Source organism: Trachinotus anak, unplaced genomic scaffold (assembly GCF_046630095.1).
Source record: "Trachinotus anak isolate AG129_WGS33_773 ecotype Australia unplaced genomic scaffold, CSIRO_AGI_Tana_v1 ptg000010l, whole genome shotgun sequence".
NCBI classification, from domain to species: domain Eukaryota; kingdom Metazoa; phylum Chordata; class Actinopteri; order Carangiformes; family Carangidae; genus Trachinotus; species Trachinotus anak.
Window position 1 is genome coordinate 18,432,964 of NW_027273861.1, and position 16,437 is coordinate 18,449,400.

Here is a 16,437-nt window from a genome sequence, read left to right on the forward strand (position 1 = left end):
ACTAAATTAAATGCAGCAGATTGATTAATTAGTTATTTTAACATTCTAAAATATCGATACTAAGACAGTTACACCCTTCCAATGATATAGTAATAAATTGTAATAGCTTTGAATCAGGAAATGGGTAGAAAACACAAATTCAGCAGCACATGAGAGACATTAGGTCTCCAACTATAACTTTCTCTGAGTGTTGCACTACTGTTTTATGAAAGGGAATTTAATTAGGCCATTCCACAATTGTAAATTGTAGCTACAAGTAAAGACACAGAGGTTTGTTTGTTTTTGTTTTTTTGTTAATGGGGACCTCAAGTACAGTTTACAATTTATAATAAAGTTCCATATAGCAAGTTTTGGTGGCAGATACAAATATTCTTTTTGGGCACATATAGCGTGAAATGTGACAGTTTTTAGAGCAAGAAATATTAACAAATAAATTTAAGACATACAGACATATAACTGTTTATAAAAAGTCTATACTAGGGCTGAACGATATGCAAAAAAAATCAAGAATCATATTGCGAATATTTTGTCAGATATTGTGATTGCATTTTCAGTTGTTAGGAAAGACATTTGATTTCCTCTGAAAAAAAAAATGCATAAACATGATGATGAAGTGATTTTTACTGAGGCTTGTACCAAACAAGCATGTTCCTTTTCATCTGGAGAATATCATTTGTTATTGCGTAGGATCAACTCACATGACAGGTCTCACTTTGATGTCTCAGGCTTTTTACTTACCAGTGTACAGCTGTAACATCATGTCATTATATAAACAAAATTATTAGCTGTTAATATTGTATCCACTGTTACTTCAAGTATGCAAGCTTTAGGCCCACTCAAGAAGGAAGTATTTTTCTAAGTTCAGGTCTTAGAGAAAGCATAAAATACCTTTGAAAAAAGGGACGAAGACTTGGATGAGAGGAGACAGGCAACGCAGAGACATGACGCATGAATCACAGATAAGGGACAAACAGAGGAGCAAAAGTTGGACAAACAATGCACACTTCAGCAGCAGTGTTGTGGCAGCCTGGGAAATAAACAAGCGTGTACCCATAGATCACCAAACCAAAGGAGACTTCATGAGGAGAATGACGAAGTTGTCAAAGTCTCTTATAATCTGTCCTTGTTTGTTTGTGCCTTAAACCACTGCGCTCAATTTCGGAGACAAAAATATTACAAACTATGAAAACTGGAGAAAAAGATTAAGAAGGGAAGAAAGAGAAATGAAGAGAGGGGGCAACTGGATGGAATATTAAATCCAGAAGGGTTAGGGGCATTTGTCCACAGTAATTTTTTTTTTTTTTTGTGAAAGTTTAGAGAGGTTATGGTGAGGCCACAGCAGGGTGGTGTTATGCTGTGTAATTGTGTGGCATTTGTCTTGGCACTGCTCTGACTGTGATTGTGATAGCACCACATGAGAGCAACACTCAGGCAGTAGTTTTCTTTAATTTCATGAGACATTAATTGGCCTGACAGTCTATTTTGTATGTAAGGCCGGTCGGTGATTGCTCTTTGACATCTCAGCTGTGTCGCAGGATGTCCAGCACCCTCACACCTCACTGTAACAGTACAAAGACAGAGAGGTCGCAGTTGAAATCTGCGAGTGAGCAACTAAGAGAGAACAAGGGGAGGAGAGGGGTGAGAAGGAGTGAAGAAGTGGGGAGTCCCACATCTAGGTCAGGAGTTCAGAGTTGGAGTTTGTCACCTGCTCAGCTTGGCACGCAATTTTCCTCAGGAGCAGTAAGACTCTACTGCCCCTACACACCCTCTGTTCTGTCTCCCTCTACCGCCCCCTAATTGGATTTAATGAGCGATTTAACAACACAGCACTGCCCGATCAAATCAAACTGCTACTGTCCGCCGAGCTTAATCCTGGGTCACTGCTTTGTAATGCTAGCATGTCCCAGGACACCCCTTCTGCAAAGCTCCTCCAGCCTCCTCGCTGGCTCCTGCCTCACAGAGTCTCTCCCTCCTCTCTCACCCTGCTGTCTGTTTCTCTTACTGTTCGCTCTGTCTAACCGAGAACAGGCTGAGAAACCCCCTGTCCAAAATCAGTGCTAACAACGATAGCAATGTTTTCACACGACCAGTGTTATTTGGAGAAGGATGTCCCTGACTGTTTGTTGTTGAGCCCATGGTGTGATCACACCTACAGGTCAAAAGGAATCTGATCTTTAGCCCTGCAACTTCAGCTCAAGAAGTTAGAGTTGCTTGTGAGTTTACAAATGATTTTCAGCAGAAACTGAAGAATAGTTTAGTACGAGCAATAATCAAGACTGTGGGTTTTCCTTTGTGAGAGCAGCCACTGCCTAAAGTATGTAAACTGCCTTCACATACCCTGGATGTGACTGTTTCCCTAAGATTCTCTAGATTACATTTTCACCCGTAATAAACAACATTTTTTCTTAAGTTTTGAAGATGTCTCCTCAGGGTTTTCAGTGATTTCACTTGGTTCTGTAAAGACATCAGGTCTCACCTGATCAAACATGCTGAACTGAGGTTAACACTCATTTGGATAAATCTGTCCAACCGTACTGTACTTGAGACAAATGCACAAAATATTTTTTTATTCACACAGACCAATTCGGAAACTGTTGCAGACTTTCAGTTTTTGTCAGATTTGCATTATACACACGCCAGGCTTCTCCTATCAGTGACTGATGGAGAAGTTTGTTTATTGGAACCAGTGCAGACTTGATGTTGACTGTGATGGATAAGTGATTTTTATGCCATGGGTAAATGAATGGAAATCAATGGCTGCCTAAAAGGCAAAATATGTACCTAAAAAATCTGTAATAGTACAGCATAGTTTGCAGACATGTTAGTTATAATGAAAAGCATATTTTCCAGTTAAGTAAAGGGGATAAAAACGTTAATTGTCCTTCAAGCATACATGGCTATTCATACATTGGATGATGTGAATTTTAAACTTGTGTAGACTCTGCTACACCATGTAGCATCTAACCACAAGGTCCCCCACATTTTATCTTCTCTACTTTTCTGTCATTTTACTCCAATTTTAATGACTTTTAGTAGATACAGGCTCCCAGTATAGCACAACCATCACTCATACATATAGTCAAAGCTGCTATTTTTTTCCTCATTAAAATTTCTCACATTTATGACTTTAAATCAAAACGGTCATCTTATGAAACATGCACAGCACTTGGCTGTTTATGATATTTTTGTACCCATTCTCACAGATTCCAAATGTAGGATTACTTCCTCAGTGCGATGATAAAAGATTTTGGAGTTGAAACAATGGAGCTAGAAAGCATCCATGCATTGCAAGGAAGACAGCGGCAGCCTCCACAAAGCAGTGGTTCAGTTGAGAGATTTGTCACTGCAGATTGGCAAAGCTGTTTCTCAACTTATAATGCCAAAAGCAGCTTAATTATTAGGTCAAAGGAGAAAGGGCCAGGAGCCCAGAGAGGGAGGGGCCTGTTGGGGTTGTTACAGGGTTCAACATGTTATTATCTCTGCATTTGTTTGGGGGTGTCATTGCAATTGCGCAAAGGTATTATTTTCTTAAAGCGTCCTAATCCACAACAACATCACCAACCCCACCACACAGACAGCTATGTTAAGTGGAATTCTTTACACCTGTCATTTTACACAGTAAAACTAAATTAGTAGTTTATTTGAGGCATATTTTTTGTTAATCCTTTTGGCACATACATTATTTAAAGATTTTATCTAAATATTCTAACATATGTGGATGAAAACAGGTCTGCAAATTTTAAACAGTTTTAAAATCAATGCAACATGATTACATCTAACACAGCTTCAAATTCTTTTGGGTTTCACTGAAAAACTTAAGCTGCATTGTCTCAAAATTGTGCCTGTAAAATTAAATAGGAATGGACTGACAAAGTAACGCATAGTTCATTAGCCAATCGAGTGCTAAAATTCACCTAGGTGTGGTAGACATGTCACCCCTAATAACGTTCCATAAATAACTTGTCCTAGTCAATTAACTCTATCAAGTGTCAGTAGTAATCTCACCCTGCCTAAAATATATAAGATATAACAACAGACAGAAAAAGAGAAAGAAAGAACGAAAAAGAAAGAGAAAGAGAAGAGGCCCTGCGTTCTGTAGTCACAATCTTAAACAGGTCACAGCCATCCAGGCACACTCAGCCGCGCAGAGGACCAGAGGATTAGTCAGAGAGAAAATGTCACTTGGTCAGTCATCACTGGATGTGGTGTATTCAACCCCACAGCTATGTTCAGAACAATAATAACAATAATATTCATTTAATAAATGTATTTGTTACACGTACATTTTATTTTAGGAATATAAATAACTGTATTGCCTTTCAACTCTGTGTGTAAAAAAATGTATTTCTTCATTCAGGTGCAACAGAGTTTGTAGATTTTTTGTCATTATGTAACGCCACACTGGCCAATATTCTATTTTGGGTATTTCTGCATTTGAATCTCACATTTGAACACACAAGCTGAAATCCTGCCAGACAACATGCCTGATGATGGTTTCCTGCCGACGTAGTCCAGCGATGTGTCATAAGCAAAATATCAATGCTGTTGACGTACAATTTAACTTGACCTTTCAAACTGAACCGCTGGCAGTGATGCATTTCTATGTAAAAAAAAAAAAAAAAAACTACATGCTCAAATGGATTTTAGAAAACAAGAATAATTTCAGGTTCATCTGTGAGGAATCCTCCAAAGCTCATCAAACTGAAACACATATAATAGAGCATTATCCATGGTACAGCACTGATTTAATAAGAAGTGTAACATTGAGTCAAAGCCAATATAAAGAGTTCAAATGTTATCTGACAGGGAATTTTATTGTATTTAATTATTTATTCCTACATATGCAAATATGCCAGAGTAAATGAGGTATGGCTGCACTAATATTTAAGAGGACAGGCATCATCTGAATTTCTTATCATGTTTCCATTCCAAGCAAAAGCAGAAGCAGTATAGCCCCATTGTGCCTTGGAAAAAAAAAACATTACTGAGATATGAATTAATGAAGCAAAATGAATGAACAGTGTATGTTCTATATGTTCCCATCTTTGAACTACGCTCTAGTTCATACTGTGCAGCAAACATCTACACTCTTCTCTGTGTAATGATAATCTCACTGTAGTAGATATAACTGAATGTTTAATGTCCTCTGTTATACCCGGCAGCCCTGAAGAAGCCCATCACAGGGGCACTAAAAGTCATACCAATTTATACTGTACTGCAGGAGCCTGTATTCTAACTGACACCCTGTTTTCAGTGCACTAAAACAGAGATATTGCAGATTAAGATATTGCATATATCAGTTCCTCCAGTGCAAGATTCGGTAGAAGTCCACCTTAATCTCCCTGCCATCATTCTGTCTCTAATTTTATTCTCTTCTCATTCCTCTCTCATCCACCCTCCCCAAGTTTGCCCAATTCCCCCTCGGTTCAGCGACAGGGCACTGGGTCACGGCACTGGCTTGATTTTCACACTGTTCCCTCCACCGAACGCCACATCAAGTTAATCAGGGTTAACAATTGCGGCGGTGCCTTGCTGAGCAGGGCTCCCACCGGCTTAGCGTGGCCTGGCTCTGGTGATACAGATGGGCTAGTAATCTCTGTTCTGGGAGCAGAGGGGACAGAGGAGGGTGGAGGTACATTGTGGTCAGCTTAGTGGGTGTGGGTTTGGGCAAGTAGCGGTCAGAACAATTAAAACAGCGACACTGAACTCAGGAAAGTTTGTGATGAAAATTTTGGAGATGGAAGTTTATCAAGAAATTCTGCAAGCTAGCTTTGTAAACTTTGCCAAGACCACAAGGCATAATATTTAGCAATGGTATATTCCTCACTGTTTGGTAGCTGCTCTTTCATCTTGTTTCTTCATTTGTGGGGCTCAGTGTTTGGCCAGAAAAAAATATTTTTTGGCTCTATTCACCAATGTTTACCTCAGCAAATAAAGCTTATTTATATGCCTACAGAGCAGACCTGTCTGCAAAACATACCTGACTGAAATCTTCATGGGAGGAATTGAGGACTCACAGAGACGCATCAGAGAAACTGAAGAAGGTGGGAAAAAAAAAAGGTTCTGTAATGACAAGCAGAAATTTGTATTCTAATCATAGATTTTGAAAACTAATTAAACAGTTTGAAAAGGTGTAAAAAGTGACATAAGTATCCTTAATCCCTCATGTGCTGCTCTGATTTCATCGACCACACAGGTCAGGACTTGAAACAGAACTAGTGCGAAGTCAAAGGTCAAAAAGACCATCAGAATTACAAATCCAGAGTAAGTGTATAATGTTTGAAGATCAAAGAGAGGGGGAAGAATGTAGTTAGAAGAAAACTTTCAGCACTGAAGAAGGCTGAAGCGTGACCCATTTGGCAAAACAGAACTCTCTTCAATAGCAGCTGGCTAGCATGCACAACACAGCCCATGGTGCCCTGGCTATAGGCTATGCAGACTTAATTATTCATTCAGTCAGAAGAAGCAGTACACAACTCTGCTTTCCTGATAGGACCAATGAAGATGAAAAAAAAAATCCTCTGCATGTCACAGAGCCCTGGGTGACAGAAATGGAGCTCAATTTTCGGTTCCATTTCTTGCAGAAACCAAATAAAACCAGACTCTTCAGATGACCTTTTAAACTAAAGAAAGTAGGCTAAAGTCTAACTTTGGCATGAGAATGTCATGTATTTTACCCTTTGTTGTGGGAGACTTTCTGTCGCAGTGCATCCTTTTTTCTTCCCATTATAACACTACTCAGGCACTCTGCTTCTCCCATTTTTTCCCCCATAACCGCCTTGCTTCCGAGACGTCGCGCTGCTTTGGAGTGACACATGTATTATTAACACGGGATTCAAGTGCGATCCATGCAGGGACACTCACAGACTTTCACAGGTTTCTGTCGGTGCCACCATTTTGATTTGACTGTGGCTAGAGCAGTTTTTGCACAAACATTAAGAATCCGTGACACCAGTGTGCAACTAAATATTTCATACACTTGGCAGCTCAAAAGCTCAGAAGTTCAAGCCTGAGAGCATTTCTATCCATTTATTACCCATCTCAAGTCACTTCATGAAAGTCTTATAATGACCAAGTTCAAGGTATTTTTTCCTGAACTGCTAAGTTGTCCTATGAACAGCGAAAAGGTCTTGTAAAGTGCACGTGAAAGGGCAAGAAAAAGGAGATATGTATGAAATGTGGTGGCTGATGCTGTGGTGTGGCTCTGTCCACAGTCCCAAGTGTAAAATATGTATGTTAGGCTAAGACCAAGCCCCAGTATTGCAGTGCATCATCCAAATTCATCCCTACTGTCTATCCCAGCCCAGTTTATAAAGGTCAATCAGTGATCAAGCCTTGGGAATGAGATTGAAGAAAAAAAAAATACAAAACATCAATGTCCCACTGAACTCCACCTGCCCTCATCGCCCCCTTAGTCGAGGAAAAACACAGTTCAACAAAAGTTCATGTCCATTATCATCGCCGAATTTGGCTGGATATGCCTTGTAAACTATCTCTGTGATTGACAGCAAAGGAGGAGGAGCGAGCTTACCAAACTTACCCCGACAACTACTGTTAATATGACACACGACGTGTTCTACACTTCTGACCCTGATATGCAGGGTCACTGTTCGGTCAGACTGCCGCTGCAGGCCAACTGTGTTTGGTGATTGTGTGTGTATGTGATGGGTGAGTGTGGGGGTTGGGGGTGGTTGGGTTGGTGTGAGGAGGAGGGGGGGGACCAGTCAGAAAAAAAAATAAATAAAAAACTCAAAGCCCCAAAATATCTCTGTTACTGGCCCTGTGTCGTAACATTTCTGAGCCTGCCCCGCCCAACATCAAAACGGGTTCAGCTAGAGTTCATCGTTGAGGCCCCGCCCATCGCTACCACGTCACCTGGGAGACAACATGTCGTCATGAGCGAGAAACAGGTTAGGTCAGTTAGGTTACAGCGACCCCCAGCGGGTTCATGTCCGCTTGTTGTCACCAGTAGCTGCCTTCTGTGTTGCTTGTAAAAATAAATGTTTTAGTCCTTAATGTATCAGCAAAAAAAGCCTGTTGTCTATTTGACTGAATTTCTTGTTGGCTAACAGTTTTTTCCTATTTATGAACAAATACAAATTCAGTTGCTTTCCCAACAACTAAAATGGTTTATGAAAAAAAAAAAAAAAAAATTATATATTATATATATATATTTATACAGAAAATACTAATATAATTGTCATCAGAATTTCTACAATGCTCATTGAATTTTTGGATTATTTGACTTTTTTTTTTACCTTTTTTCATCTTATTTATGATATTTTTATGTATTTTCATTAGAAACAATATACATATTGAATTACTAAAAAATATCAGCACTGACGAAATCTATTCTACTCAACTGTAAAACACATTTTACGGTATAGATAAGATCATGGTGAGGGAAATACATTTTCAGAAACATACTTTTTTAAATCAGAGTTTCAAAGACATGACCATTGTAAGACCCTGTTATTCCATACTAATTTAAAATGTTTTTTAAAATATTTGAATACAAAAGCAATTATTCCTAATATTTTCCACTTTTTAGAGAATTAAAATAAATATAATGGTAAATTATATGTGTAGATATATATACATATTTAGTTACGTTTAATATTTTGTTCACGGTTCCTTAAAAATGAAATAATCAAGTACTTAAATTACCAAAATAATAAATTATTTAAAAATATGGAAATAAATTGGATGCTTTACTGGTATATAATAGATCAATAAATATTTTATATTTCTTATATAACTATTTAACTTTTTAACTTTAACTTTTTAACTATTTATAACTATGACAATATACCTAACATTCTAAATTTGAGTAAATAATACATGTTTTAATTACTATTAAGTAATTACCACAATTAAATGGTCATGTAATATTTTTTGATCATTTTATAAAATTTCACAAAAAGTATTGGCTAGGTTTTACAACATTTCTGATAAACCTCCAGACAAAGGTTAGATTGTTCTTCTTGTTTAAGTTTGTATGTTCCACTGGTGAGAATCTTCCAAAAAACATGCAAGTAAAATATATGAAAATTTAACTAATTGTAATTATTATTATTATTATTATTATTATTATTATTATATTTTTCCTCTGCTCTCATAATTACTCTGTGCACACACCCAGTTTTCCTGGAGAATAACAAAACACAAGCCAGTCAAGTTTGGTTAAAGTTTATCTTTTTGTATAGAGACAGGGAATACAAAAAAATTAATGTACATGTTAGGTGCCCACAAAAGATCTAATAAATAAGTACATAATAAATAAAGAAATAAATATTCTCAGTTCATAACATATTTTTGGTGTCTGTGAATATAAAACCTAAACAAATTATCAAGATGTACAAAAAAAAAAAAACGTCTAAAGCATGTGTAAAAATTGATAGATGTGTGTTTTGAAACATGAAACAACTGCTAGATTTTTTTCCCTAAATGTGTTTTTTGCAGTAGTGTGCTTACGGAATTTTCTGGCTGATGTGGATCACATGTCAACACGTCAGACTTATCAGTTATAATTTGGAATAAAGACTAAGAGCACCCACCTGTGTTGAAAATATGTACTACATCAAAGTATCATTTCAAAGCAGGAAATTTGTTTCATAATTTAACCGTCTTTTAACAGCCTTTACCAGGCAGATTTGAAATTTTAATAGCTACTTTCAATTAAGTTTGGAGGGATATCTGCAGATCTTTTCAGGAAGATTGCAATATTTGTAGAATTAATTTACAGATCATATGATGTTGAGCCAAAGTGTAATATTTCCTAATGTGACCATTTTCAAAACAAAGACTGCAAGTATTTGATGTTTCCCTGTTTTATTAAAACCCACATTAATTCAATTATTTTGTGTTAGTGTTAGTAGTTCTTTTACTTGACCCAACACATTGATAGAGGCCACTGAAAACTTTAAATTAATAAATACAATTTTCAAAGAAATCAAATCAAGAATCACAGAAATGAAACATAGTGCCTTTGTAAATATTTAGGTGCGTTCAAGGAGAACTCTTCTTTATATGAGACAATGGCATGCTATTTGGTCAAGGTTAAAATCCTTCTTATATATCTGCAGTAAACTCTGGCCAAAATGTTTGAGTATTTCATCTTAGGGGAGAATAAAGCCTGGTTTTCTATGTGCCAATGAACCTCTTTGCAGATAAAAACATCAGTTTTTGTAATTTTACAAAGCTGGTTCTTTAAATAGTCTGAATAGTCTTTGTGCAAAAGATGAGGTCATAAGTATAAAGGCTAAACAAGTAATTGTTTCTCCTGCAGCACAAGGTAAGAGGTCAGCTAAATCATTTTTCTTGTTAATTAACTTAATTAACTTAACAGGTAAGCAGAATGTGTGATGCACCTACTTGGTGCTGCAGAACACAAAAGGATGGGAACAAATAGAAGCTTGCACATGTGGTGCCATCAGGATTCTATATTTCCATGGGAAATATACATATACACCAAAACAGTAATTTCATCTGCCTGCACACAAAAGCTGAGAAGTCCAAGCTTTAGGGAAACGCTCTGGAGGTGGTGAGGTATGTGCTGTTGGGTGAGTGCAGAGAAAAACGAAAATGAAAGATTAGATGGAGGAAGACATATTAAAATACCAGTATCTGCTTTCTGTCCCACATTCTAAAAGTAGCTAACTCATATTTTACATTTATAAAAAAAAAACAAAAAAAAAAAAACAAAAAACAATTGCCTTGTATAAATGTGGTACAAGTCTGTGAGTACTGCATGCATTATATCTGCAAATAGCTACCTTCCATATCCACTTTTCATGTTGGATTAACCACAGCTGTCTGGGCTGTCAGCTTGCTCCTCAGCAGCAGGCTCAACCAGACGGTCATATGAGAAAGCCAGCATCATCTGCATTCAAAATATTAGATCAGAATGCATACAAAACGTGATAAGCTGTTCATTGTTCTGAAAGCTCTGAGAAGCAAGGGCAATGAATGTTTAAATATCTTATATAATTTCTTCTCTTGTCTGCATTCTGTTCATTGTTTTGCTGCTTTTTTTTCCCTCAACGTTTCTGCTGATTAAATCAAAGGTTTGACTCCTAAAAGGTCTTTTCAAGATTTCACCAAGGACAACAAAAAGAAGAGCTACCATGAAACCAAGGGAAAAAAAACTTGACACACACAAAAAAAAAACCCATTGTTTTTAAATTCAATACACTGTAGCACAAAGATGCAATGTATGTAATAGAAAAGGGAGAACCTTTCTATTCTCAGCCGCTAAGTGAATCCTGAAAACTTCAAAGTTGAAGTATTTTTTAAGTTGAAATATTTGCTGCAGTGAGCACTGAAATCCTGTTTCAGTGCTGTCAGGGATGTACAACAACATCTCTACAAGGAAAATAATGAAAGAAAGAAAAGACAGGGCTGTGAAGGGAGGTTAATAGTCGACCAAATTTAAAAGAAAGAACTGTAAGGTGGGCTTCCTTTTACCTGGGTTTAAGTGCACACACTGAGTGCTTCTCTCACAGTCACAGAGCCAGGTTTTGTTTTTCTTATTTCTCGATGATAGTGGAAACATTTGGTAGTTGGACTGTGGTTTGCCCACGCTTCATTACAAGCTTTATAAGCATTTTGTTATGCTTGTTTGTTCCCTAATCCGAGAAGAGCTGCTAGCTATAAGATGTCAACTCAAATTTCCTATTCCTGATTTTAAACCCTTTTCTGTGGTTTGTTTGTTTCTCATTTGTTCTGAATGGATTCCCACTGTAATTTTTGCTTGAAAAAGGGAATGAGACACACATTTACAGAAATTACGGGGTCCAATTTTAAACATTGCCAGACAGACAATGAGGACAAATCAAAGAGCGTTTTTATTCATATTAAGGTGTGGGGATTCATCTTAATTAACCACATCACACACCATCACACACACCTAATAAATGAAAATTGGGAATCTACTAGAGAGAGGAATTCAGGGAAGGTAATGTTCCTTGAACGGTGAATTGACATTTGTGGAGATCATTCTCAGAGTTGTCAGAGATCCAGTGAGCCACATAATTTACTATATGAGTAACTCTGGAGTACAAAAAAAAAAGTAAAATAAAAGCAATGACAAAAATATAATCTTTCAGATTTAGTTTTCAGTTAGTTTTATTTAGGGTAGAGGGTTAAGTATCGCTTGGAAATTTACATAATTGGTGCCATTACAATACCTGAGTGTCTATGTTTTGTCCAAACATTTTAGCCCTTTTTTCAGTTAACAAATTAACTGCTACAGATACATGTTGGTCAGTGTGGTTCGATATCCAGCCTTAGTGAATAATAAGGTTCCATTCATTTAGACTTGGTTGAATATGACAACCACAACAATAATGTCATTTTAGCCTTCACATGGTTACATAAACTGTGAAATCCCCAAAACAGTAACAGCCACAATTCCATCACAAACCTGAGTCCATCTCGTTAAAGTAACCACAGACATGCTGACTTTCTAGTTTATTCTCTCTCAGTCTCGTTTTCTTTCACTTACCGTTAGCAGTGCCAGCAGTGCCATCATCACCCCCAACATGATATACATGTTCTCAGTAAGGCCACCGGCCCACAGGGGGCCCAGGATGGTAGCTAGACCTCCCACAGAGCGACGCACTCCCTGACTGAAACCTGCAATACCAAGGCAAGACACTAATTCACAAAAGCTCAATCAAAGAGTATGCAGTAAAGAGGCACACACAAAAAACACAAGGTACAGAATTTTTTACACTTGCATGTTGAAAAAGTGCAGTGTTTTTCAGTGATACATGCTAATTTCTCATCAAACACCTAGAATGAGCTATAAAAAAGCCAAAAATATAAAATCCTGTTCAAAAAGCAATGTGTTCTTATGTCCACTAGATGGCGCTGTTTCTCACCTTGTGTTCTCTCAGCAGTGACTTTGGAGAAGAGGGAAACCTGGGCCACAGCTACAAATGGCAAACCCAAAACCTGCAGAAACACCCCAATGATGAACTCAGTCAGCTGCCATGGAAAACCACCTACAGAAAACACAGATAGCAACCAAAACAGTTATTAAGTATATATATTAATGTTTACGTTTTTGATTCCTTTATCCATTAGCTTGCTAGTCAACTGCTTTGGATCTAGTGTTTATTAAGGTAGGTGTACCCAGATTTGATGGTGTCGAATACTTAACAGACTCTGTATATATGCTTTAAGGAAAAGTCTCAGAAGTCACTTAAGTAAACATCAGTAAATAACGCACCCTTTGCAATGTAACTAAGACTTAGGAGATCAAAGAAGAGGGGCTTTGTAAAAGTCTGAGTGTGCAATAACGAGGAGGAGAAGGAGAAGGAGAAGGAGAAGGAGAAGAAGAAGAAGAAGAAGGAGAAGGAGAAGAAGAAGAAGAAGAAGAAGAAGAAATGCAGTGCTGTCTGACCTAGTGGGTTAGCCAGGAAGATGAGGCACCAGACTCCAGAGATGTTGCAGATGGTCAAACCAATTGCCAGGACCACCCGCTCAGCAAAACGCCTGCTCAGCCAGCGCACGAAGAGGAAGCCAGCGATCACCTCCATGCCACAGAGACAGTACATCACGCTGTTCTCCAGCTCCCCGTAGCCAAAGTACTTCTGAGTCATTGGAGTCACCATGGTCTGAGGAGGGAATGGTGAACAGTTGACACAAGTCATTTCTGTCTCTCATTTTCACATTTACAAATATTTTTTTCTTTCTTACAAATGTAATTTCATGGGTTGGTTTATTTAAAAATGGAGATCAGTGCACTTGATTGAACAAGTGAAGACTGACTAAGGAATATAAAGGTAACATAAATGATATCTATGTGTGTCTGTCCGTGCCTTTACTGCACCTCCAATGCTGTCTGATTGAAGAGGGTGATGAACTGAGCAGCCAGCAGCACAACCACCTCTTCTCTCAGGAACTCTACAGAGACAAAGAGAAAATCAGAGATGCACGAAGGAGAAAACAGACAAAAGAGTGGGAGACTGATGGCAAGGTCAGAGCAGAGAGAAATGGAGAGATTTTTTTTTTTTTTTTTTACACTTATGTTCACCTGTTTACTCAATTATTCAATTAAAACAAGTTTTAAAAGCCTAATAAAATACTTTGATACTGTACAGAAATGAATAAGAACCAACGTCTCCTTAGCACTCTAGAGAGAGAGACCCAGAAACCTAAAACCGTACAGCATGTATTGAGAATGGTTACACTGCTTGCAAAAGGTAAATTACATATGGTTTGTAGGTAAGGAGGTTAAGCTTCTAAACAGACTGCTTTCATCTTTTAAGAGGAAAAGTTACTTACTTACGTAATTAACTGCCACTTACCCCGGGATATGCTGAAATTCTTAAAGGGGCTGGAGGACTCATTGGTTTCTGGTGGAGGTGGAGAGGCAGGTGGGGAGATATGATTTAATGTGGCATTGGGGGCTGCAGAGATGTTGTTACTCGAGGGGTTGGGTGTCACCACAGAGCCATAGGACCCCACCAGCTCTTGGGACCTCATCAGTGGCTCTTCCTCATCATCGTCCTCTTCCTTGTCCTCTATAAGCCCCTGCTCATTCTCCTCTTCCCCACTCTTGCTTGTTGAACTCTCGTGTGCCTTCCTTCTCTCCAGAGGTGGTAGGTCCCAGTACATGAAGACCACCACCAGCTGAAGGAGAATCCACAGCAGGCACATGAACAACTGCAGGGGGTGGAGGAAGAGTGTTACAGGTTTTCTTTGGTGGCGAAAAGAAAGGCAAAGGACAAATTTCCATATTTTGGTCCTTACCCCAGGTGCAGTATATTTATTCACCACAAAAGGACCCATGTGGAAATCACACAGCCTCAGGAAGATGTTGAATGCTGGACCTGTGTCAACCACAAAGTTAAAACATGCATTTTAACCATAGGTAAAACCTTAAAATGAATCATTCTTCATAGTCTTGGTGAGGAGAAAATAAATCCCAAGAGGAAACACAGTCAAACAGGCTATTTGTTTGATTCATCATTTGTAATTGCCTGTGACCTTTCATTTAACAAATATGCCATGAACATTTATTATGTGAAATGTATCAGGAGGCTGCCCAGTAATCCCTGCCCACTCAGAACTGGAAAGCTGCGGGAACCTTGTGATATTTTCTGTGTAAAGAATACAAATACAAATCATTACAGTTCATAACATTCAAATCAAATGATCTGCAAGCAGCCTCTGATTTTCACCATCAGAGAACAGAGGAGCACTGACCAATCAGAAGGCCAGCTTGTCGACACGCCATAACAGCAGCGAATACTGTAGCACGGTCATCTGGAGCAGTGCTTCTGGTCAGGATGCCAAAGATAGATGAGCCAGCACCCGTGCCAATGCCTGAAGAAAATGTATATTTCATTAGAAAATATCAGCACTGAAACATTGAGATTGGAACCTGGAGCTCTGTGTCCTGGTCAGAAGGGATATACATCATCATTACATGATGAATGCTTGTGTCTTTTCAGATGAGAGTGCTTGATGGTCTCGCCAAGCTATTCTGTTTGGTATGACAGATGTATTCTACAGGTTTCCAATCTGCTACATGGATTACCAGTCCCGGGATTAGTTTGTAGATACTCACCTGCTACCAATCTGCTTGACAGTAAGAGCCACTTTGAGTAACCCATGAAATACATGAAATTACCTGGAGAGGGAAAAGGAATACAAAAATAAGGTTAATGGTCATATGCATGAAATTCAAACAGACCTTGTGTACATGGTTTGCTTGGAATCTGCTTTGCTGAAGGCAACATCTCCAGGCTAAACCGAGTGGTGGTGTACATAAAGAAAATATGAGTGGTGGAAAAGAAGTGACTCACCAACTATCTCAAAAAGGTTGGCAAACAAGATGATCTTCTTGGTAGTTCGCGTTCTGTCAGACCAGTGGCCAAACAGCGGTCCTGACAGGAGGCCACTGAAGCTGAATGCTGATAGGGCCAAACCCAGGAAGTAAGGAGCTGCATCTAAAGTCTGCAAGTACTTCCATATTGTGGGCAATATCACAGCTGGGGAGACAGAGGTAAGAGGAATTAGTTTCTATTTCACTCCTTAAGTTCACTTTCCTCTAAAATATTGTTATTCTATTATATACTCTTTCATCAAATACATCTAACATTATGGTCTGTAAGCATCCACGTCAGTTCGAGTAATACCAAAAGAGCAACCGAAAGAACACACTGCAAGTTTAACTTTGGCTGCAGTGGTAACCCTCCCTCCCTGTCGCTGCTTCCAGCCTTATTATCACATAGACAAAGGATAGTGCTGACCAAATACAATCCAAATTCAATTTCTGGGTCAGAAGACACACAATAGAGCATGTTCTCAGCAAATTCCGGAGAGGAAATAATTGCTTAAATTTTCTTGTCATCTGGAGGAATGCCATGGTTGCATCACCCTGACTGAGACACTTGTATGTGGGAGTGTTAAAACCACTTGTCA

At 38.4% G+C, this 16,437-nt stretch overlaps 1 protein-coding gene across 2 annotated transcripts in view; it reads right to left on the minus strand.

Moving 5' to 3' along the window:
* Window positions 1–16,437, minus strand: part of mfsd8l1 (major facilitator superfamily domain containing 8-like 1) — a 41,625-nt gene that overhangs the window by 23,719 nt on the left and 1,469 nt on the right. Inside the window, exons 2-12 of one of the 2 annotated variants that reach the window (XR_011692024.1) lie at window positions 15,819–16,004; window positions 15,581–15,643; window positions 15,217–15,336; window positions 14,761–14,840; window positions 14,316–14,673; window positions 13,838–13,911; window positions 13,409–13,622; window positions 12,885–13,007; window positions 12,506–12,636; window positions 10,776–10,882; window positions 5,981–6,035 (exon numbers count right to left, since the gene is read on the minus strand). Coding sequence is in view for 1 of the 2 variants with exons in the window: in XM_071485928.1 (XP_071342029.1) it covers window positions 10,802–10,882; window positions 12,506–12,636; window positions 12,885–13,007; window positions 13,409–13,622; window positions 13,838–13,911; window positions 14,316–14,673; window positions 14,761–14,840; window positions 15,217–15,336; window positions 15,581–15,643; window positions 15,819–16,004 (1,430 nt within the window). In the remaining variant the exon portion in view is untranslated. Of the gene's footprint in view, window positions 1–5,980; window positions 6,036–9,173; window positions 10,556–10,775; window positions 10,883–12,505; window positions 12,637–12,884; window positions 13,008–13,408; window positions 13,623–13,837; window positions 13,912–14,315; window positions 14,674–14,760; window positions 14,841–15,216; window positions 15,337–15,580; window positions 15,644–15,818; window positions 16,005–16,437 lie in introns of those variants that run through there. The other variant, XM_071485928.1, reaches the window with a different exon arrangement.